This window comes from Athene cunicularia, assembly GCF_003259725.1.
Source record: "Athene cunicularia isolate RWA chromosome 1 unlocalized genomic scaffold, athCun1 chr1_part2, whole genome shotgun sequence".
NCBI classification, from domain to species: Eukaryota; Metazoa; Chordata; class Aves; order Strigiformes; family Strigidae; genus Athene; species Athene cunicularia.
In genome coordinates, this window is record NW_020799092.1 from 23,767,374 (window position 1) to 23,792,490 (window position 25,117).

General features: G+C 43.6%; 1 protein-coding gene across 1 annotated transcript in view; it reads right to left on the reverse strand.

Moving 5' to 3' along the window:
* Window positions 1-25,117, reverse strand: part of VWF (von Willebrand factor) — a 147,194-nt gene that overhangs the window by 107,808 nt on the left and 14,269 nt on the right. The window contains exons 7-16 of the mRNA XM_026867575.1: window positions 24,679-24,803; window positions 17,488-17,704; window positions 15,279-15,401; window positions 12,621-12,732; window positions 11,595-11,641; window positions 7,362-7,498; window positions 5,837-5,975; window positions 5,165-5,265; window positions 2,285-2,480; window positions 1,100-1,315 (exon numbers count right to left, since the gene is read on the reverse strand). Of these exons, the coding sequence (XP_026723376.1) occupies window positions 1,100-1,315; window positions 2,285-2,480; window positions 5,165-5,265; window positions 5,837-5,975; window positions 7,362-7,498; window positions 11,595-11,641; window positions 12,621-12,732; window positions 15,279-15,401; window positions 17,488-17,704; window positions 24,679-24,803 (1,413 nt within the window). The remainder of the gene's footprint in view (window positions 1-1,099; window positions 1,316-2,284; window positions 2,481-5,164; window positions 5,266-5,836; window positions 5,976-7,361; window positions 7,499-11,594; window positions 11,642-12,620; window positions 12,733-15,278; window positions 15,402-17,487; window positions 17,705-24,678; window positions 24,804-25,117) is intronic.

Below are 25,117 nucleotides of genomic sequence, written 5' to 3' on the forward strand. Positions count from 1 at the left end.
TAATCTTGTACTGAACTGATCTATGTAAAAACATCCTATTCTTTCTGTCACCCCACCTCCGTAAACCAAAACCTGTAGTCTGAATTTTCATTCTATCCTCTTGCAACATCTTCATCTTTTACACTGTAAGCTATTGAACAAGGGTTACCATTTATTACAGGTGGCATCCTGCAGAATATCCTCAAGGGAATTCAAAACTCAGCTCTTGCTGACTCTCACAGGAGGTAAATGTCTACACAAAATGTCACAGACAAAGCTCTTTTTTGCCTAGCACAGTGGTGCCACCACAGCATGTTGATCAAGGTTCAGGATCTCATCTTGAACCAGCTGACACATCATACTAGAAAGGAGCTCGTATGTGGTTAGAAAAATTATATACACCATGGAGCTAGTGGGTGAGCATGAAGTGAGATCTGACACAGATCTCAGGCCTCTGCATGGATAGGGTGATAATCCAACTGCTAAGAGAGATAGATGCCAGAGAGGTTGTGCGTTCTCCATCCCTGGAGGTATCCAAAACTTGTCCAGATAAGACCAGGCAATCTACTGTAAATGAGTCCTGCTACGAGCAGGGGTGGTACCAGAGATTGCCAGAGGTCCTTTCTGATATGGATTTGTCTATACTTGTATGACTGTTCTGGGATACCACTTGACTGAGTCTTTGTGCTTCCTCCATACCCTCAACTTCAGCTAAAGTCAGGAGTCACTGATGAGATCAGGAGCTGGGATTCTTGGGCCTTGAAAGAAGGAGGTACGAAAAAGAGTAACTCACACACAAATCGCCTGGAGATTCCTACCCTGAGATATCCAGAAAATTTCCACGCGAGTAGCTGAAACTTAAATACAGCTGAAAATGGAAATCCAGCCAAAAGCTCTGCTGAGGTATGTCAGACAACTGCTTCTCTCCCCCAGTGTTAAGCAGTCTCTGTGAACAGGTTTTGCACCCTTCCAGAGTGGAGGAAAAATATACTCATCATTTGTCATCAGAAATATTTGGCACGTTGTAGAAATCATCTCATTCTAGATTTCTCATCTGACATTGCCAAGAAATTCCTTCGAGACAAGGAAACTAAATGGGTTTTAGGAGCTTTTCACTTACAGCAGAAGTCAGGTTGTCTCCACTGGACCAAGACGTTCTTCCTAGCACAGGCTGCTGCGTAATTAGCAATAGCAGAGCACAGACAATCCTTGTCGTTGGAGCAGGAGCAAACGTCAAAGCGACAGTTCTTCACATAGGGAGTGGGACTGACTTCATGGTGACAGGGTTCAAATGCAGGAGTCATCAGGACTGAGCAGGAGTCCTCAGCATATTTGGCTAAAAAGAGAAAAATTATATGCTTGCAGTGAATCAATCAGTAGCTTTCAAGAAAAGCTACAAGAGCCACAGTAAGCAGTTTCTTCTGGGGAAAAAAAAAAAACAACAAAAAAAACCAGGAGAATAAAATAAGATCAAGTCAGCACAGATAGCATCACAGCTCATAGGTCATGAGCTCCACTAAAAGAATAATGTTTCACTAGTAAAACAAATCAAGGAAAAGCAATGCTTTTATATTCTGTTACCACTATTTCTGGTGCTGTGCTTCCTTTTGCAGGGCTTCTGCTGTTTTTTTTATACCTGCAAAATTAAACCTTCTGGGCTGCCCTACACTCACGGTTCACCAGTGCCTGCTCTGATCTACATCTATTAAATTTTCTGTGTGCTTTCTTCTCCCAGAAAACAGAGGTTGCTGTAATACCTGGGACAAGAAAATTGCTCTGAGAATTTCTCCCTGTGTCCAAACAGGACAGCCAAGCAGTATGGAGAGAAAAAGGAAAGCTGTCTATTGGGTTGCAGTATAAGAAGGGAGACAAAGGATCAAGAAAAGTGTTTAAGATGTAAGGACAGAGGGGTGAAGACAAGTGTTCTGCACACCCAGAGGATAAACACAGAGTTATCACTTGTAAGAGTAGTTTCAGTGGCACAGGTCTGTGCTGTGTCTGTGATGGTCTGACTGTGGTCCAGACTGAACAGCAGCATGATCCCACATTACTGATTTTTGTGTTCAATTTTCACAAAACTTTACATTTTCCTTAGGAAGCCTGTATCAATCAGTATCAGTCTCTGAGCTTTTTGTTTGGGGGTTTTGGGGTTTTGTTTAGAACAGAGATTACAGCCACCCCGCTGGTAACATAAGCATTACTACCTTCTCTCTCTTTTTCTAGTATTTACTTTTAATTTTTATTGTTATGTAAAATGTAAGATCACAGTTTACTATATGTGTTCATTTTGGAAGGAGTTCAGTACCTAAACGAGGATTGAGATTGCAGGGGTCACTGTCTTGTTTTAACAAGTCTTGACAGTCTGCGTTGAGCTTCCAGGAGTTTCCAAAATCTTCCAGAAGAGTTTCCACCATGCCAGAAGGTGTGAGAAAATCATCCCCTTGGTTACCATTGTAATTTCCACATAGCCCACACATCCTTTCAGAGTAGACTGGAGACACCTAAGGAATTAGGACAGTATTACCCGGGTCATCCTCCAGAATGTCACCACTGTACAGCAAGATTTTTTTAAAGAATGAACCATACACAATTCAACAATCAAGGAAATGCTCAAGAGCTACTGCACCATTTCACATTTTAAAAGAAAATTTGAAGATGAAAACAATTTAAACAGATCGTTTTGTCAGAAAACAGAGGCAACATTGGAGTTGTTTCCCTTCAACATTAGGGACCATTAATAAAATAAGGAAGAGATTACTATTCCTAAAGCTACATTACCACCCATTAGAGCTCGAGAAACGTATGATGCGCTAACAGCAGAATTGCAAATAATCCACATAAATATACTTTTCACCCTGCCTTATTCTTGCTGCAAAAATCAAGGGACAGCTGAAATGAGACCCTAAACTCTACAGGTAAACAGGGGGAAATCTCCTAAGCAACATCTGCCACACAAAGGCGCCCATATCTTTTATTCTAGTAGTAACTTTCCGTTTCCGTTAGCAGATCTGGTACATCAGAAGTACTACCAGCTGTCCTCAGAGCTGATTTGGTGCTTTAATGCTACAGTAGCACTCTGTACGCATTTAGTAAAGTGCTACTTTGGTCAGATTGGCAGGAGTAACCAGTGAAAGAGAACCAAAAAAAAAAAGCTAGAAAAACACTTTTTTTGAAGAAAACGGGTTTTCTGTATAACTAAAAACATTCTCCAAAACATAACCTAATACTACCCTCCCTTTGAACGCAGTGGTCAGAGAGTAAATATAGAACACTGAGAGGAACAGCCATGAATTATTAGAGGATACGTATCCTTATTACTCCAATAGCCAAGGAAGCTACTTTTTCCACGTACGCTGCAGACGGACAATGACTCATACAAATCCAAATTCTGATGTGTTTTTGATTGGAAGCTCGAATCACAAATATCAAGTGGTCAGAGAAAGGGGAGCCTTCTTGAGAAACAGAAAAAATTTTTTACCAGAAGTCTGGCCAAGGTAATGGAAGTGTATCACTTCCCCCAATTGTCAGAAATACTTGGCAACAGGTCAGTCCACAAATTCAGCATAAATTAACTCTCCAAAAGCAATTAAAAAGATGCTTTAGATACCCAGCAAGAGAAGGAGCTCGGAGTGGAACTGAATTAATGCAGACAATTGGAGAAACTTCCACTGCTTTTATGGGTAGAGGATCTGGAGCAGAAAATTAGATTTGTTTTAACTGTAAGAGGGAATTTGTCAGGCTATATGGGTCTCTGATCTGGCAGAAAAATACTCTGAATACTGAGGAAAGCCAAAAAACTTCTGAGATGTGCCAAGGGACTGAACTGAATTATCCTCAGCCCCTAAAGAACTTCTAGGACCCTTGGAGCACGGAGATACAGAACAGATTGAAACAACACAACAAAACAACCATGGATGATGCTGTCTAAAGTTCTCAACCTTTCTTCTCAACTCTTGTACTCCTGAACTAGTTTTCATGGACTTTTACACAGTGCCAGACACGACATTTAATCCAGATTTTGGGGCAGGCAAGGAGAGTGCAAAAACACCACCATGGTTCAGAGAGGGCAGCGCTCACTGCTCGGTAGAAAACACCGGGAAAACTGGGTTTCTTGGCAAAACTCTGCTCATTGAGCAAAACCACACAGGGCCCAGCTGCAGATCCCCTGTTACAAGCGGGGCTCAAGTTCAAGGCTGCGGTTAAGCACCCACCCATGCAAATATGGCAGGAGCACACGGGTCCGCAGTCACCCGGCATCATGCAGGAGCACATCACCCTGACTTAGCACCTGTAGCCTGCAGGTCATCACACCAGGAAGCCACGCTACAGGCGGCCTCATGCTCCTGAGGGAGTGAATACACCTTCAGTGACAACACTGGCAGTCCCCGAGACCTAGCAATCAAAAGAAAACAGCCTCTTGTATAAGCAAAGAGGGCAACAGATGGCTTAGCTGGTGAAGCTGTGATGGTTTATCAGCTGTCAGGAGACTATTCCATAGTAAATAATCTTCCCCTCTTCCCTCACAGGGTTTTCTGCACTGCAAAACTTTCTGCAGCTTATAACACACACACACACACACACAAAAAATGGCTTATGTAAAGCATTCTGTTGTTGCAGCTAGACTTCTTTCCTTACAGCTCATTCCTTTTAAACCTCGTTTGGGTATTGCTACACTCTGCTGCTGTCTGCAGCACTCACAAACCCTAACTGTTAATTAAGGGTGACTTTAAACATTCCTCACAGTAGAAGGAGCATGCAACATATCTTCTATGAGATAATTGATTTTTCCTGGAAATTATGAGTAACTGTGTCCCTGGAGCCATGTTCTTCCCTTATTTTAAGTCATACAAATCCATTGCTTTAGACAGAACAGTCAAAGCGAATGAAAGCAAAAATTCAGTTTGGAGGGTATCTGCTGAACAAAACACAAAACTATTAATGGTTAATAATGGCTGTCACTGCAAAAAAAAAAAAAAAAAAAAAAGCTGCTGTAGGATGAAAACGTTTGTTTCTGGAATACAAAAGGACCTGTATATCTCTCCGGGGGTAGCCAAAGAGAATGGAATTTCTAACATGCAACACAAAGCAATTTCTCACTTCAGACAAGAAAATCTTTGTACATGTTTGGGTGGGATGAGAGAGGGGGCAAAAAGGCAGAAATAAAACAGTTGGAAAGAAAGAATACCTTCACTAGGAGTTCACCGTGACCATCCCAGTCAATCTGCAGATCTTCCCCATAGGTGAGGCGAACCGAAGTCCTCACTGTGCGCTGGATACGGAGGGCACCTTAAGACAACCACAAAGTGTCAGTCGGTCAAGTCAAGATGTAGGGTGTTCCATCGCCTGGGACTGTTGTGTCCTGCTGAACAGGCCCGAGTGGCTGCCACAGAGCAGGGGGCTTGCAGGTCTGCCAAAGCAAGGGGTGCCAGCAGTGCCCAAGTTCCCAAGCTTGGTGCCTGCTCAGCAGTTTACATCTGCATGAACTTGTCCCTAGGCTCTGCTTTCAGACACTCAGAAGCCCTAGAAGAGAATACGTGTGCATTCTGCAAAACCTCAGGCATTAACCGGGACATTTTGCAAAGATAACCAGAGGGATTTCAAGCTTCTGGATAAAAAATAATTATAAAAAGCATAGAGCAACAGTGATTTTCAGGATCACAGCTCACAAATCCAGACCAGCTTAACTTTCCTGGCTTTAGAGGAGCTGAGCCAAGATGTGTCAGCTGCATGGAGAGAAGCTGAAACGACAGCTTCTAGAAAAGGCTGCAAGTGCAAATTTGGTATGGAAAATACTTTTTGATTGAACTGAGCGAAGGCAGGCCAGAAAACACTAGTGAGTAGGCCCACGAGAACACACCTTGTAGCAAAGGGACCTGTATGTCTTGCCCATTCAGTGAAATCCCTCCTCCGTGCTTCATTTTAATGAGGCTGTTGTCCATATCCTGGATTCGGACAGAAGCTGAGCGCGTGCACACGGCATCAGGATCATCTGCGCACTGCAGAGAAGGGAAAAAAAAATTCCCTCAAACCTCAAGCTTTCACTTTACTGGCAGCTTAGTCCCAGGCCCCCAGAAAGCATTTCGGCATCTAATTCGGGAGGTGTTAAGTGTCTCGATGGTTTTATGGATCTAGTTTCTGCATCCCGCAAACACCAGGCTGGCAGCTTTTCTTCCATTATCCCTGTAATCACACGCCAGGGAGCTAACCGCAGCTCCTCGTCTGTCTCAGAGCCTGGAAAGCCATGGGCCAGGCATCACCCCAGACCCCCGGGAGCAGCCCATGCCAGCGCCCAGCGCTACCGGCTGCGGTAGGGGCAGGAAGGACACGCTGCCCTGCACAGCCCATTGGCCTGGGAAACAGCTGGTGTGTGGTTCACGCTGCCCTAGACTCTTGTGCTATTTATTTTCCCTGGCTGCAGGTTATGCAGATGACGAAGAGGGATTGCAGGCCCCCTTGGTCTCCTCCCTGGTTTCGAAAGGGAAGTTTCAGTGGAAACCCGTTCTGCAAGTTCCCAAGCACAAACGACCTCCGAGCTGCAGTATCAGAGCTTTCTAAGGCAGGTCACAGACTTCGATGGTGCACACAACCAACCTGTCACACCCTGTGACTTCTCTGTTTGTGTCCTGCGAGGCAGGAGGATACTCCCCTTCACTCCTGTCAGTCTCCTGACTCCATCGTACTTCTCCCTGCCTCCAGTTCCTCTGTCCCTGTCCCTTTTCTTCCCCTCTGCTTGAATCAGTACACTTTTCAGTCTGCAGGTTCGTTCACCTATTCCCATGGTCAACTAATTTCACAACCGGGTTAATCTCCGCGTGACACTCCCTCCCGGGTCTCCTTCCCTCCCGCGCTGGCCTGGCTCCCTTTCCTGCCTCTCTCCAGCTGGCTCTCTCACATCCTTCATCAGAGACAGCGAAGGAAGCCTGGAGCTGATGACGGGCTAGCGAGCGACGGAAATCACCAGCCAATATGACTTAGCAGAAAGCAACCCAAGGCACTACCCTGCCAGCGCACCCCACTCAGTGTCTGAGGAAACGTCTTTTCCCCAGGCATTAGCAAGGCACCGGCCTTCAGGGTGCTTTGCAAGAGGTGCACCCTCATCTCATTTCTTTGCTCAGCTGGAAAAGAGGCAGCGAGGGCTCGTTCTCCAAATCTCATTACGAATCTCAATCTCCAGGTAGGCTCCTGGGAACGGCAGCAAGGAGAAGCAAAACACTTATTAACTAAGGAGAAAGACTGCATCTGTTATTTAAACTAATTATTTTATAGGAAAATTACTTCTGTTGGCCTGTGCATCTGCAATTCATATCATAGTCCCGCAGCCCTTCCCGCTCTCTCAAGAGCATGTGCAGAGGCCCACAGGCGCCAGCCAAGGCTGCTGTTACCTGCACAGTCTCGATGATCACAGAAAAGGAATTTTCCACACAGTCTTTGGCAAATAAGTACTGACAAATCCCACTGAAGGTGAAATACTTGTTGTCAAAGCTTTTGAAATGGGACTGGCCGGTGACAGAGCATTCTCCTGCAAAAAAATGTAGAGAGCCATTAATCACCCCCGTGCCAGCTGTGAGCAAAATCCTGCCCATCCTCTCCAAGCCACCGAGGGGGAAGAGCCGCCCAGGGGAGCAGGTTGCACAAGGTCCAAGTTCCCTGCAGACCAGAAAGCACAGGTGAGATGCTTATCTCACTGTTTATTCCTGTAAGCCATTACCAGTAGTAACAGAGGCACCAACAAAATCTGAGGAATATGGTATAAATCGCACTCAAGAGCTGAAACTCATTCCTAGGGGAAAGCCTATAGAATATTTCAAGTGGAGGGTCATGAGGACGTCAGCAAACGGCTCAGCTCTCTGCCTTGGAGCAGGTTTGATTCTTCTGTAGTATATAGCTCAGCAGCCCTGGAAATCCAGCATAGTCACTCAAGCTCTCCGCAGGCCAGGTCATACCTAGTGCCTAAGCAACGGGTGCTGGCAGCACTAACCATTTTGAACAGCAACCCACGCCCTCTTTTATGTAGGAATTGTTTCCCTCTTCATGCCATGGGGAAACTAAGGCACAGAAAGTGGAAGTACTGATGCCTAAAATGGGGAGAGCTGGGAAAGACACTCAGGATTAGGCAGTATTAGTCACATACTTCATACACTAGGACATCTTGCCTCTTTACCCCTGTGCAGGACCTTGCAGCATAAGATACTTTGAAGCCCTTTTTGCTTAGCCCGGTGGAGCACATCTGCATCTGTGGAGCCGGCCGCAGAATGCAGGGTTTTTTTACAGTTAGCTGAAATATCAAAATTTGCAACTAGATTTGTTGGACTCTCACTGCTGCTCAGCTCCTCTTCTGCAGAGGTGCCTCATTCTCAGTCTGTGTGCCACAGTTGTGTCTTGGCAGATTGTGAGCCCCCTCTTTGTCTCTCTGCTGGTGTTTTTAGATCATTACAGTATGGTTTTATGAAGGAAACAGTGTCTGAAAGCCTTCTTCACAATGACCTCCTTGAACACAGCTCCCCAAAAGTGTCAATCCCTTTGTTGGGCAGCTTTGAATACCAATGTTATTCTAACATTAAAGTGAAAAGACATTATCAGAACAAAGACCTAGAAGATAATCACTGTTGGAGCTCTTCCAAGGGTAGAATTTATGCTGGACTTTACTCTAAACCATTATCTTAATTAACTAGCATAAAGTTAAAAATAATTCTATAGTTGCGACAGCTACATCCAAAGTCCTTACAGAACAATGTGAAAGTCTGGCTTGCCCACCCTTCCACTACAAAAAGAGGCTATTTAAACATATCAATAGCTTAAAATGTTTTGGTAAAATGTGAGGTTTCACTTCCAGGAAGGCAGTATTCAGATGCCACAGCTGGGATTTAGTATCCTTTTATGCCAGATTCTCTGCAAACACACAGGGAGGCTCCGACTCTACAGAGCTTGCAAAGAAATTCTTTCATATGAGAAGACTTAGAGATGGTCCCACAACAAACAAGGTCGGCAGAAACCTCCTTGTCCAGAGCAAAATTCAGGTGCTGGGCCTGCACTGGAGATCCACTGACAAAGGATGGCAAAAGGTTAAATGTTACAAGCTGGCAGGTGAACCCCAAGAGTTATTCTCTCTTCATTGCCTTTGAATCCCACGTAAGTTCTGTCTGATGGACATCAAGTGGAAATTTCCCTCTTCAACATATTACTCACTGTTAACCATCTTAAACCAGCCTGTGCTAAAGCACAGCCTCACAGATCCTGAGGATTCTCAGCCTTACATGGCTCTGATTTGCCCTAAGAAAAGTCCAGCACCCACTGAAAGTTTGCCAACCCCTGGAGAGTAAGGCAGCTTATTATTTTCTAGCTCACCCCAGAAATCCTACTTTCTGTTCAATTAAACTTGGACAAAGGTAAAATAAGTGCTATTATATTCAACTTCAGACCCAATTAACTGGCTATCAGATGTGGAGAACAGATATTAAAAAAAAAAAAAAAAAAAAAAAAACCAACCCACACCCTAGGCATAATCCACCACATGCAGTTTGATTTCCAGGGTGTTCTCTGCAATCAGGAAACAGAGGACAGTTTTGCAGTACGGGGAGCCAAAGGCTGCCACCCAAGACAAATCCCAGCCCTTTGGCATTGCTCCTGGAAGGGAAATTTCTCCCCTGCAGCAAAGTCTCTTCTTATGGGTCCCTCTATCTACTCCATTTGGTGTAATGCATCCCATGAGATGTCCTGAAACCTACCGCCTTCATAATTAATTTAATTATGATATCAGCTTGAGAGCTTCTTGCTAGTGCCAGCCAGCTATTGCTAGTTGGCTGACACAGCACTGCCTTCTGAAGTGCTGCCTCCAGCTGGGTACCCAGCTTTATCACCAAATTTACAGCTAGGCAATACATTCCCACAATATAAAAGAAACTTTTCCTGACAAACAACTTGGTAAAAAAAAAAAGTGGAACTACCTTGAGCTTATGTGAGTTTAAGTACATAATCCTTCTGTGACACATGATTTTAGAAATAATTGTTGTAAAAATAAACAACCAACAATAAAAATATGCTGCAATATTTCAAAATTTTTCACAGAAAGAGTGGTCAGAGAGTGGAACAGGCTGCCCAGGGAGGGGGTGGAGTCCCCATCCCTGGGGGTGTTTAAGGGTCGTTTGGATGAGATGTTGGGGGATGTGGGGTAGGGGAGAAACTTGTAGAGTCGGGCTGATGGTTGGACTCGATGATCCTAAGGGCTGTATGAAGTTCAAGAAGGCTCAGTGCAAGGTCCTGCACTTGGGTCACAAAATGAATTAGAAAATGAAAAAAATGAAAAAAATTAATTAGAAAAACACCTATTTCTTCTTTGTAGACATGTTGCTGCCCATTAGCTAAAAGACATAACAAATCAGCTGGGGCTGTCCTTGATTTTGTATTTAGACAACAAGATTCCCTGCACTTTGAAATATTTCTAGTGAATACCTCAAGCATGGGGCTTCTCACAGTCCTGATGAGCACAGTTCACTAAAAATGTCATTTCTGTTTTGAACATTTGCTCTTTCAGTCTAGAGCAAGAGGAAGTGGAGCAACTGATGGGACAGGCTAATATAGACAGACTTTTTGATAGCTATTTTAAGACTGGTTTAATTCTCCTGATTTGTGAGGATTGCACAGTTTCACCTCAAAAAAAAAAAAAAAAAAAAAAAAAAAAAAAAAAACCAACAAACACCACAAAGACAAAACAAAAACAAAACAACCACAAAAACACCAAACAAAAAAAACTGCTTTCTTTTCCTGTCCTGCCATAATCCCACTCTCCTTCCCATCCCTTCCACTCTCAGTTCCCAAAAGCAAGGGGAACAAACAAGATAAGATCTGTAATGTCTCCCTGCAGAGTTCTACACACAATGCAAGCAGAGTTAAACGCTGTTTCGGGTCAAGCAGGCCTTTCCATGGCTGAACATACTGGAGACTGGGAAAGAACGACAGAACTAGGAGGAAATAATGAAGGCAGCACTTTGCTGGTCAGTGACAAGTCACATGCCCCACACAGGAAAAATACTATGACAGCAGTCACCAGTACTGGTGAGTTTGAGGGGCAGAGTATGAGGACGAGGAGCAAGAACACCTGCAGAGCTGTCTCTCCAGTCTGCCCACCCATGGAAGGCAGGGCAGCCACCTGCTCCCTGGGGCTGTAGCTCCTTCACCTGTAACATGACTGTTAGGACCCAAACCCACGGGGTTTTAAGAGCAATCCAATCTACTCACAGTACTGTAAAAGCCCGTCAACAAAATTATGAGGATACAGACAATCAAATAGGGAACAGTTCCTGGTTCCTCTACCAGAAAGTCAATCCTCTGAACATACGGACTCTAATATCTTGATATTCTAAGTAATCAAAAGAGGAACCATTCTTCTCACTAAGCAAGATTTTTCATTACTACACACAAACTCTATAGCACAATGTCTGGTTTGTCTCATGAGAAGAACTTAGAAGTATGATCCCATCTGGATTGCACTGGAGCCAGCAAGTAAGAACAAAGACAGATTCACTTTTTGTGCAGAACAAAATATAAGTGGGACGTAAGTGGGAGGTATGTAGGCAAGGCTTACTTGTCAAAACCTGAAAAGATTAGAGCCAACATACCTGGGCATTCCCCATTGCTGCAGATCCAGGTGCCGCGCCGACAAATGCTACGAAACATATCATGACAAGTTAGGCAAGGGTTCATGAATTCAGATCTTCTGTTGCAACTTTTTCCCAAATAATTGAAATACAGGCTCCTGTTTCAGGGAAAGTAGACCAGTTCCCAGCATCCTTTCCACTTCCCATAACCTTGTTTCTTAATATATCCATCCCTTTTTACCATCATTCAACAGCAACTACTGGTAATATGAGCTGGAGTGGTTGCAACACTCAAGAACTTCTGTTTCCCTTAGCAAAGCTCTGTGTTTAATAGCTTTCAAAATCAGAAAACTTCCGATTAACAGCGATCATGCATAGACGTCTTTCTTCTGCATATGGTGGCCTTCACCGTGTCTTTGTTCTGTACTCTAACTAGAAACATCTGGGCACAGAGTTGCCTGAACTCCTTCCACAAATATGTTCACACTTACACCAAACCAGATCAGGGACACATTACTCATCCTCCTTCCTTTCCTTTAGGCAGCTAGCCTTCCCCTTCAGGTTGACATTCATGAGTGAAAGAAAAATCGTGAGCCATGCAGCTGAGAAGATTCATTAGCTTCGTAAGAGGTTCCAAGGACATGCCTGAGCTAACTCCTCTTGGGAAAAAAAAATGGGGTTTAGAGGTTAAATAAATGTAGGAAGTCAAAACAAAGGCACCACCACTGATACTAACCAGACATGGGAACCTGTCGGTCATTCTTATCCACAGGAAACAGGTAGTTCTCTACTGTTTGAAGGAGTATGACCCTCACATTGTTCTATCAGACCAAATATCCCTTTAAAAGTGAAGCTGATTTTGTCTTTGTGAACAGCTCACTTCTTGGAAGGGGCTAGCATTTCCAATAAGAGAGCAGGTCCTTTGCCAATGAATTTTTTTAAAAAAGGAGGGAGAGAGGTTTCTAGAAAGATCACTAACAGTCACTAACCAGCATGCAATACTTATCTAGAGCAACAGCAACCACACCAGAGCAACATAGAGTTTACCATGAGTTGCAGTCCTGGGAGATGGTGAAGCCAGGAGGATAGTGTTTTCCAGAGTGGATGCAGGAGCAGTCAGAGCTTTCAATGCAATATTCACCATCAAGGAGCTTCCCCTCTGCATAGGCCAGATAGCAGCAGATACACATGCCATAGACACACAGGGACACAAACATAAATATGATTTGATTTTCTAGTTCTTCATATATTTTGGCAAGATTTCATACGCATTATTACCCATAGTTAGATACAGACAGCAATTAAAAAAAAAAAAAAAAAAAAAGGTTTGCCAAAAAGCCTTATGGGAGCTGTTGTCTACTTTCCTTCTAGTGCTGCCTCTCTCTCAGATGTGCTGAACAGAGCATTTCTGGTGTTCCCAGAAGAGCTCTTTGCATAGCAAGTCCCCAAGTCCAGAACACACATATTGGAAAATACAGGAGTCAAACACGGGGAGCACGATCAAGGTTGATCAGAACTGGCCTAAAAACCTAACGGTTGGAAAAATATATGCACTTCACTGACTGCAGTAAAGGGTACCCAGACAGGGTTGTGGGGTTTTTTTTATTATTTGCTGTAAAAGGACAGAAGAGGAGGCAACGTAAAGGAATGAAGAAACAAAGTTGGACACCATAGAAGTCTATCAGAAAGGGTCTGAGAGAGAGAAACTTTATCATGTAGAGCTGTGGTTTCTCTTCTCAACTTCTGCAGAAGCAGAAAGTGAAAGGGCCAACCTCGCAACTTGGATCCAACTCTAGGTTTCCGTATTACACAACTATAATTACCTATTTTATATAGAGAGTATTTTATCTCACAAAGATAAGCGGAAGCACAGAAGAGTTACTTGCCCAAGACTGCACTACAAGCTAGCAACAGAAAAAAGGACAAGTTTCTTTCTCTTAGATACCACTGTTGAAAGATAGTTGATACTAGTCCATTTTTAAAAGAGCTGCTGTAGCAAAACATTTTGTTTGCTGAAAATCCCTCTTCCTCCTCTTTGAGGGACTCCTTCCAATCGCCTGCAGAAATTTTGGCCCTTTTCCCTGACGACGAGACACAGATAAGTCCCCTTTCTCCCACTCTTCCCACAGAGCTGCCAAGAAAGATCGTTGCTGTTGAGAAAATCCTTCCAGTGAGAGATATTCAGAATGATATCTGAGCATTTAAGAGTAGTGCGGCTCTCCAGAGAGCACAAAAAACCCAGAACATCTGCCTTTTTTTCCTGGCAATAGTAATTCCATTAACAGCAATTAAAAGAACTGTGGTACATTTAAGGAAAAAAAGACACATTTGTTCAACAGTTCCTTTTTACTCCTGGAGCACTGGAGGGAAGCTAAGCAAAGGTATAATCACCCTAAATCTCAAATTCCTCTATTCATCTGTCAGGTTCTCTATGTTCTCTGTGAAACTCACATCAAAGTTCTTCCCTGTTGACTGTGCACCAAGTAACAGTCAAAGTTTTGAACAGCTGGTTGTTATTCCTTTCCATGAAGTTCCTTCTACCCATTTACTTGTTCCTCATGCAGTGCCCTTTCTGTTGAGCTCCTGTTTCTCTGCTCTTCAATTCCGATCCCCTTTGAAATTCCCTGTGCTGAACTGACCAGTGCAGTCACCAATGAAAGAATATACCGAGAGTCCCTGTGTAGCCAGTGGATTCATCTCCTCCAGCTTTTCCCAACACCCCCAGGACAGCACAGATAGAATAGCTAGGTCCTTCACAGCAAAATATGCTCCTGTGCCTAGTCACATCGCCCGTCACCCTCCACGTGTACCTTCCCAGGCCCTGCCACAGCAATAGCTCTGAACCTCCAGCAAGAGACTGGCAGCTAAATGGGAAACTACTAAGCTCTGAATGCAATAACAGCTCCTCAAACAAGGCTGATAGTATCATCACTGCCTTGTTTTAGAAACCAAATTACGTTCTCAGTAAACCTCCATCCTGCTTGGTATCTTGTACAGGGGGTCAGTAAATACCTCAGTGCATTCGCACAAAGTCCAGATTTGAAGCGTGAAACAGAGAGACATTCGTATTAAAAACAAACAAACATAAGCCCCACAAAAACCATCTAGAAATGGAAGCCTATGGAGCTTTGCAGCCAGGAATAAAACTCTCCTCCTGCAGTTGTCTTAACTACAATAGACAGAGGAGGAAGACTGTGGTGGTTGGGCTGCCCCCTTTAAGCCAATCAAATCTCCTCTACAAATAATTCAACAATAAGTGAAACCGTTCATGTAAATTCATGAACACCTTTGGAATTATAGTGCGAGCTCCACACACGCTCTTTTTTCTGTAAGAAACCCTTGCAGTATATATTCTGTTCTTTCTCTAACTGGATGCTCTGAACCAAAAGCAATTCAGAAGAAATCTAGATATGTCAATGGCAAGCAGCCCCTCACCAAGAAAGAAAGGCAATCCTAGAGTATCAGATGGTGCTAGTTTTCACAGAAATTGCTTATTTTTTTTAGCTGGGTCTGAAAAATGGCCCTTTTATGGAGTGAGCATACAGGCATTATAGAAAATGGTTTATTCTAGGGCATGGTCCCAGAAAAGAGAAGTGTTTCTGATTTCAGGAAAATTTAAGGGAAGACACAGCTTTCCTTCTTTTAATAAAATAGGTAGCATCGCTGCCAAATATTTCTCTGTAAATAACCCAGTAAATAAATTACCAGGGCAGCTGCAGCCATCAACACATTGTCCATGACACACTTCATTGATATGCAGGCTCTGGCAGGTTTCAGCACAAGGGGATACACATTCCTTATACTCCATGCCAACTGGACATCTTGGCCCTGAAACAATTAAAAGAAATTAGAAATGCAAATTCCTCAATAACTCTTAAATAAATAAATCCCTTAATTATCAAGGGCTGAACCACAGAGACACCAAAGAGGTCATATCCTCTCCAATGATTTCTTTTTCAGAAGCAGAACATTTAAGAAACGCTTGATTTTCAGTTTGCTGCCATATCATGATCTGTCAGGTTGTGTAGTAACTACTTAAGAGGTTAAAGACAATTTCTATTCTAATACATTGAGTCTTAATAAACTAAAGCCAAGTGGATTAAGAACAATCGAGCTTGAGGAGAAGTTTTGCAAGAATATCCAAGTAATTTGGATAGACGAGCATGTTCTGTACCTTTAAACTACGCAGTCGCTGCACTCATTTGTGAAATTATACTGTTTCATGTTTCCAGAGAGAACTGGAAGACGGTTAAGACTCTGAAATCCCATCCTCTTTCTTCCAAAGAACTGCCAGCACAGGATAACACCCATGCTGGGGTATCTTCACTGCTGTCATTATCCAGGCTAGGCCATTATGTAAGCACACGCTCTAGCTATTCCTGAATTTTGATGTATAGACATACCTCGCAAGACTGTGTGGGCATGGAGTAGGAAGAAAAGATTAGAGCCTGCCCTTTCCCACCAAATCCTCTATTGAAGGAGGTGGGAGGATAACAAAGAAGCTGTCTTGTCCTCTGTGGCTCCAGATCCTGGGTACTAGCAGTGTGCCCAGCACTAGAGCCCTTCCACCATCCAATGCAACTATCATCATCACCTCCTGAGCAAGCACCATAGCACAGATGAAGAGTGATGGAAAATTAAGCTCCTGATGCGGCAGCAGGCCACCTCCCTTTTCCCTGACGCAGAAAAAATGCGGTTTGTGAAGTCAAGGGTTAGAAATGAGCTCTAAAACTCCTGGGAACAGAGAGGAGTTCATTTCACTTGTGGCTTTAGTTACAGACAGGCCCAGCAAAAATGGGTTCTCTGGCTCGCACCTGAGCAAGCAAGTTTTCATCAGATCTCTTTTATGTCCCAGTGGAAAGGTAACAAATTGCTGCTGGAAATAAGACTCTCCTCTTGTGTACAATCCCTTGAGCAAGCGGTTGGCAGTATCTTCCTGCCCTAACCATAATCTGAAGGCACCGTTTCCTTTAGTGGTGGCCAAAAGAATATCTTTACCAGAGAAGAAAGTGTTGTCAATACAAATCAGTCTGCTACCCCATGAAATCAATTTGCATAAACATCCTGAGAAAACTGTCCTTCCTGTGTAATGTAAAAACATGAGGAAAATCATTGAGAACATGATATCAGAGAACTGATTTTTTAAATTATTATAATTCGTGTGCTTATATATTTAACTGGGGTTCTCCAGCGGAGGTATATCTATATATCAACAGTAGGTGCAAACATGACCTTTCCTCCATAAACACAATCCATCTCGGTCAATCCGTGCACTTCCTTGTTGCAAAATCTTATCAGAGATGCAATCAGAGCCTCTGACCTTGGCAAAACAGGGCTAATAAAGGCAACATTTCAAGATGCAGTCGGAATCTCTAACCTAGACAAACTGTGGCTTAAAAAAAAGCAACATCTCAACTTCAATGTAATCGGTTCAAGAAAATAAAGGATGAAACGATCGTCTGTATGAGAAAATGTTTAAGGAGAGCTTTTCACGATGATGCTGACTTACAAGTACAGGCTGGATGTTGTGACAATGTGGACCATATATAAAATAGCTCCTAAACATCCCAGTCTGTACTTTTGTATATCAAATGAGTCTCCACTGACTTTGTATACCATGGTGGGACCTGTAACAGCTCAGGATCTTCTTCGTATATGGTTTAAACAATCCTGTCTTAGGGATAACAACTTCTAGAAAAAGGTGAGTGATGGAGAGCTGAAAGGGGGAGCAAGCAAAGGCACTTCAGATCGATGGAAGTAACAAGCACTTCAGATTTTAACCTGCCACGCCTGAATCAACCTGAATCAACATCCTAAAAAAGCACCAGTTGCTTTTAGCTGCAGCACATAGATCAGCAAAAGAGGCATGATCTCATTTGGGATAAGCAGCTTAGGAATAATCCTGTCAACTTACTGCATGAGCTCTCTTCAGTCCACCCGTCCAAAATCACTCCTTCATGAGCGCAGCTTCTTGCATAATCAAGGAACGCAGAGCAGTGACAGTCCATGTGCTGGGTACAGGCACAGAAGTCTCTTTCACAGAGATCGACGTATGGCTCTGGATCAACTCGATGGTGGCAGCGGGAGAAGATCAGAGATGTTCTTAGCAGCTGGCAGGATTCCATGATGCCCTGCACGACAAGCGAGGAGCACAGGTAGAAAGAAAGAGAGAAAAGGTGACAAAAAGAGTTACTAAAGTCTCAGGAAGAAGAAAACCCCGCTCTTCCAAACATGCTGTCACCACTGTTGTTAAATAACATCATGGTTATTAACACCATCATGTAGTTAAATAACATCACAGTCAAGAGCTAATGAGCGAGCTAGATCCATTTATTCACCACATCCATACATACACAAACATATATTAATATATTATTATAAAATAGTGTCACAGAAGGGATGTTTCAGTCAATCGGTCAGCAAATGGAGGGAAGCAAAGGACTCATTCCTACCCAGTGAAGATCCAGATGGTGTCTGGAGGGCCAGGAAGACACACACAGCAAGGAAGAGGAACTTACGATGGAGGCACTTAGGAAGAAGAATGACCAGACTCTCTTTTGAGTAGTGAGGGAACAGAGTAAGTTTCAGAGTGAAAGATCGAGTCTAACTAGAACGTGAGGAATCAAATTTGTTTCCCAATTCTGGCCACTTGTTCCTGTCTCTCCTGCTGGCTTGTCCAATGCACAACAGGTCAATTTAACTCAGATAAATGGCAGGAAAATAACCCAGGGAAGAAAAGCTATTTGTTCTGCTCTTCTTGTGAGTTAAATCAGTATGGTGACAGCTAGTGTGAGGAGAGGACTGCACAGTGAGGGGGGAGGGAAAGTGTCCCAAGACCTCTCAGACAGCAGCGAGCTAAGATGAAACTTAGTTATACATGAAACAAAACCTAAGGAAAACTTAGTTTATGGCTAAATTCTCCCAGGGAGGCTCCCAAATAGACTTTCTCTTATGTATGCATAGCGTCACAGTTCAATAAGTCTGAGGTCCTCAATGCAATCTTCTGAAAGGATGACACCGAGTTTAGTTAAGTGGAAAAACAATTTTCTGACACAACCCTATCACCACTGAAGCGTAACTTACATCTGCTTATATAAAACACTGACATGCTGTGTATTTCAGGGGTTATACATAGGGTGGGCAGGCATGTTCTTCAGAGTAGTTCACATTGATGAAGTGAATACCTGAAAAAAAAAAAAAAAAAAAAAAAAAAAAAAAAAAAAGAGAAAAGAGACAAAGTTTTGGTTTGGGTTTTTGAGAGATGAAAAACAGGGAGCAAAACCACTCAAGGAGTTCAGCAGACATCTAGATGTCTCCTCTGAATGGCAGATGGTACACCTCTATAGGAAAACTGCTGAGTAGAAAAGACATTTTTGCTACAGGGTGTTTTGTCCAGGTGATCAGCTAAAGCACATGGCTGAATGGAAAAATAACTCCTTGCTTATGAAAACAAACCAACCAGAAATGTCTGTCCCTTTAGGAATACATTCAGTTTAGCGAAGTGCTCAGTCAGCAGCCACATACAAAAAGAACTTTTGAGCTTTCTGAGAAAGGCCTCAGGGAACGGCATGTTGAGCGCCATTAGACACCTGAACATTATTGTTCTCCAGAAAATCAGCTCCAGCCTGGAATAATTCTGATGCCCTGATAAGCAGCCACCATGATGAACAAGCTGGAAAAGAAAACTAGAAGGAAGGGAGCAAGGAACTGCTTAAATGGTGGTTGATGCTGCTCTAAGACTACACAGAGGTATAAGAAAGCTGGAAAAAAAAAAAAAATGCCCTAAGGGTGAAAGTAATAACAAGAGAAGCCGCCAAAAAAATGCTTTTAAAGCTGCGGTTCAAGATGAAACTGATACAACTGGAAGCGAGCTTAGAGCCTTTCAGAGGATGAGCAGTGCAGCAACTCCCAGATCAAAGCCTTGATCCAGATACTATCAAACGCAAGAGAAAACCAGCATATGCAACAAACCCATTTAGGGGCTGTCTTAGTGAGTTTTCCTAGCAAGGTAATAACCTTGTTAAAAAGGTAATACAACTGTTACAGTGCAATAGAACTCAGACGCTGAATGTGCCACTAAACAGTGAAACTTGTAGGAATTATCTTTTATCACCGTGTTTATTACATACCAGTAAATGTTAGATGTGAAAAATAAAGGGGGTTCCACAGACACAAAATTAAACCCTCTTTTTTTTTTTTCCCCCTATAGTGTTCTCTGGTCTTGTTCAATAACAACATATCCAATGACTGAGCTCTAGCTCAGCTATCAAGAAGCCAAGTGATATATATGTCAGAAAGCAACACACAGTTCATTTTCTCTATGTAAAGGTTTCCTTGCCATTCAAATTGCTTAAGGTTTTCCAGCGACTTTATACAAGAAATCATAGCTGAAATTTTCCATCTTTTAGACATTATCTCAACTATTGTGATGAACTAGTGGCCTTAAGCTGAAATATGGGTAAATACAAATAGATTTTGGAAAAAAATGTCAAGTAAGGATGGTCGAAGACTGGAGCAGGCATTCAGAGAGGCTGTGGAACCACCACCCCTGGAAATACTCAAATTGTGAGTGGACAAGGACCCGAGTAACCTGACCTAAGATGGTCCTGTTGAAAGCAAGGGGTAGGACTAGATGGCCTCCAACGGTCCCTTCTTTTTTTTCCTTTCTTTAAAACTCAGTGGTCAGGCTGAACTAAGAGATGTCCTTGTTCTTCAGTTTAGGGGACAATGCATATACATGGAAGCACCAGATGTTGGCAGCCTCACCCACTGCTGTAGCATTCCTCTCATGGGGCAACAGTGCTGGAAGTGGCACAAAGAAACGTCTAAAACCAACAGACCAGGGAGTGAAGCCTCAGGCTAAAATAGTCCTTAGAGTACAGGTGGCTGTAAGATTAAAACTAGCAAAACTGACTGCAGTATTCAAAATACAGGTAAAGGTCTTGAAACTTCTCCCTCGACTGCTGCATGAGCTCTATTTTAAGTTTTTCTTTAAATGGGTTGGCGGTGTCCTGGCACTGGCAACGATCTCAAACTCGCTGACCTTCTTCATGCCCCAGTCCCACCACACAGAGTTGTAGGTGGAATTTTGTACATTCTTCCAATTTCTGTGGCATTGCCTTCTGCAGCAGCATGAACTGCATCTGTCTATTGCTTAACAACTGCCATTAAAGAGATAAAACCTAAAAAGTAACAGAAAAAAGCAGACACCTTCTCATTCCCTTGATTTTAAGCCCTATGGTATATAGATACACAGAAGTGTTTCTCCAGATCATTCAGGAAGGGTATGTTTTGGTGTCATAACTAGGTATAGTTTTTTCCAAATACATCTGCTTTTGGTTCACTCCAAGGCAGAATGATTTATGCTCCCATCTTTCCAAGTAAAAATCATCCAAAGCCAAATGCCGGCTGTATATTTGATCAAACACACTAACAACTGCCAGAAGTCACTTCACTTGAACGCTGGTTCAGGTGACCTGTGTGTTTCAGGAGCAGAAAAATGAGATTTTAAATATAGTGAGCTTCATTTTCACCCCTAAAATGTATTATAGCATTGTATGTCCACGTCTTTGACGGCCCCGCTCGTGACCTCTACTGTTACAAATTACGGTCCCAAAGTTGAAAACCTCTCCCACTCGCCTTCAGATGTGGGGATAAATGCTGTTTATTTATTGCATATGGAAGTGCTGCATGGGAATATGAATGGGACTATTTCTTACTCAGCACAGCAAAAGCCGAATTTCAGCAAAAGCAGAAATTAGTTGAATTCTAATTTCAGTCTTTTTCACATGTAACGTGATACAGGTATAGTTTTCTAATAAGAAAAAATAAGACAGAATACAGTGAACTGTGGCCTGCATGCCTCCATTTCTGTTAAAGGTGAAATCTAGAAAATAAAGGTAACATCTAAGAATGAATAAATAAATTGCAATGCTTTAAAAGATACACACTTTTGTTTTCAAGGCTGCCTCATTACCGCAGTTATCCCTGTCAATCCATTTTCTACTTCAAGATCGATGGTACCCATGCTGTTAGTCATCTGAGAGGCTATTAGATTGCAGTACTTCATTGGACAGGTAGCCTAAATCATCACATCCAAAAAAAAAAAAAAAAAAAAAAATGGATCTGACAAGACAGAAAAGATCTTTCTTTTTGGTAACAAAGCAGCAGATGGAGAGGGTAGGGCATGGTATGGAGGCAGTAGCTCCCTCCCTCCAACACTGCCCACTTTGTCATGCTCTCCGAGTCACAAGACAAGGTAGCAAACAGGCAGCTCCACCGTGCAGCTGCTAAGATGCCTCCAGCCCTAGGAGGGGAATCTGTGTATCTGAGAAGAAATCGTATCTGCAGGCAGAGCCGTAGTCACACACATGTATGTGTTTCGGAGGGGCAGGGCAGGAAGAGGCCCAGAGCAACAGTAGGGTAAAAGTGTGAGCTGGGTCAAGACCTTCAGCTGATTCATGGAGCCGTTAATCAAGACAAGAAGACAAGAGCTCTTCCTCATTAAAGAACACTTAAATTGCCTGCATTTTCTAGGATTTGAAGATAAAAGATCAACAGGGCTTTCTGGCTTCACTGCATCTTGCAAAGAAATCACAAGCCATCTCTCCAAGGATGCTGCTGTGGGGGCATCAGAGAGGGCAAAGAAAACCACAGATCTACCCCGAGGCGTGGGGACGGGGACGGGAGGAGCGCACTGAACCAAAGCTGCTGTTTTCCTCACCTAGCAGCTGACTGCCTGGCAGGGAGGGAGGCTGGGAGACGGAGGAGATTTACATTCCTGAAGCCGAAGCAAGCAAACAAAGCCCGCTATTAAAAAGCCCTACATTCTTCAGCAGGCGCTCCTTTGGCTGGACTTCTATTAATAGCGTTGTGTTTATTCTTGCACAGCGAATAAATTAAGCCAATGTTAAATGCTGTGAGCTCATGAACTCACACGAGAGAAGATAATTTCATCCAGTTTGCAGGAGAGCAAGCTTTATCCAACAGAACATCAATATTTAACGTGTTCGATACAAAACTCGCATTAGTTGCGGTCTACCCATCAGGCAGGATTTCACCCTGCATGCCACTCCCTGGCCTCAGTTGCAATGTTGACATTTTCTAAACAGTAAACTTGCCTGAGTAGATAAAATTCCAGCAGCCACAACCAGTTACAAGAACAAGCCCTGCTCTAGAGCTGTAACCAGGTTTAAAACTCAGTCCTGTCCCGAGACACCTCAGCCAGGTTGAAACCCCTCACGCTTGGGTCACACCCTTGGCACCATGAACCATTACTTAGGTCAGGTGTTCAACCAGTCCCAACCCTGACAGAAACGCCCCGTGCACACCAGCTCAGCTCAAGCAAGAAACATAGGTTGGAGATTTCCAACCTGAAATCACTGCTGTACTTTGCTGGCCAAGTTTGCAGGCTGCAAGGCTGAAGCTATGGTGCCAAGGAGCACGAGCATGCCTCACTGAATTTCAGAACATGTCTAATATCCCCGTTCAAAGCTTAGTGGAATTATAAGTAGTCAGAACTTTGCAAGCTTGTCCAAGTCTTAGCTTTTTCCAGGTAACTAGGAAACCAGAACTCATAGTAGCTGTAGAGCAGATATGTTCCAGGAAGTGCTACTACTCTTGAGAAAGTATTTGAGCCTAGTTTAACGAGTATCGGTCTACAGGACTTGTATAACAAGAAACGGACAGTTAAATGTTACCCTAAGTTACTCTGGTGTAAATCTGAACCTGGCACCCACCAGATCATTCTGACTTACAGCAGAGGACATGAGATCAGACGCAAACCCTCTGTGGACGTTCAAATTTACCGTGAGAGTCACAACCTGCAACGCCACATGCAGTCAGTATATATTCAAAGCTACTTTCCTCCCTGAGCTGGTGACCGTCCCTGTGTCTAAGGGAAACAAAGAACATGTTTATACTTGTAAAAGAGGAGAAGAAAAAAAGGTTGATGCAGCAAAAGGGGTCACAGAGTTGGCTGAGACAAGCAGTTCTGTGTTTCTTCAACAAATCAGAGCCACTATTTATATGCATAGCTGAAGGAACCTCCTCCTCCTCCTCCTCCTCCTGGCAAGGGAAATAGCCTGGTGGCACAGAGCCTTTGTAACACCTACAGAGAGCATCTCCCCAGTCAAAAATATCCTGGCTAAAGCATCTCCCCACTCTGGTGACTCTCAGGTATATGAACTGCAACACATTCACAAATACTATTTGTGGTGGTGGTGCCCAGAGTCTTCAGCGCTGATGCTTCCCTGCTGGCAGAATAAGAGAGGGAATCAACTACCTCAATTCTACAGACACTGCCTAAACACACCTTTCCCAAGTAACACCAAAGTTACTTTGGCAGCAGCTCACACTTCAGGCTCAAATGAGCTGTTGGTTTCTTTATCTCTTTGACGTTTGCGTGTTGGGTTTGGTGGGGAAAGGAAGGGGCGGTACACACGTACTACAGTTTGAGAAAGGATTGCAACAGGCAGGCTGAAGTAGGAGAGAAAAACTGCGTTCACTAACTAGTGAGTAAACTGTTCCTTTCTCAGCACTGCATGTAAATAAGACATCGGTCATAACACACAGCCTCTGAGGTCACTTTTCGATAGCACCAGGCAGCCCAGTGCAGAAATCCTCCTGCTAGCACCAGCCAGAGCCTGCAGGGCAGGCACAAAGTTATCAGCTCAGGAACCACAAGCACACAGCTGCGTCCTGTGTCCAGCCCCACACCAGCTCACAGAGGGGCCAGGAGCAGCCACAGACAGTGCAGGCATGCGCTGAGGATGTGTCGCTGGTGCTTCCACCTTCTACACCACGGCAGGGACCTACACACGGCCACTGCCAGCCCCATGGTTCACTCCTGCCAGCTGGATGAGGAGCCGTGCACTTTGTTCCAGTGCAGCAGCAGCAGCTCCCAGTATCGCTCTCTCCGACCACACTTCACCTCAGAAACCCAAAACGGGCATCTCCCGCACCTCACACCCCAAAGGCTTGCTGAGGGAGGACCACATTAAGGACAGACACAGATTCAAGGAAACATTTGTGTTCTTCTGCCAAGGGGCAGGCAAGCTTCAGGTAGAGGAGGACCGAAACCAGAACAGTATCTTGTGGCACCAACCTTGTTCGCAATATCAGATGAAATGTTGCAGGTGTTGCTTGGAATCTGCACTCTCTTGCACCGCTCGTTTTCACTGTGCAAAGCCCAGGAGTTTGCAAAATCGTAACTGTTTCCCACAAGGGTCCCTGTGAATGAAGAAGAGGTGAAGCCCATGGCTGGTTAGGGTTTCGAGCAACAAGTGGTCATTACTGGCTACTATCAGTGAGATAGTCTGCTGAAAGCTGTTGTTAAAAATAAAAACCGTCGTATCAAATGAATTTCTATTCCAAATAGATTGACTGCAGAAAAGCCACTTTTAGTGATCTGACTCCTGCAGAAGACCTCTCTGAGCTCAAGGACAGACTGAAGCCTGCAGAAGGCAGCTCCCAGCACTCTCATGGTAGGAATGATTTTCTGGCCAGCTATAAACTGCAGAAGTCTAAGCACACCTACCTATTTT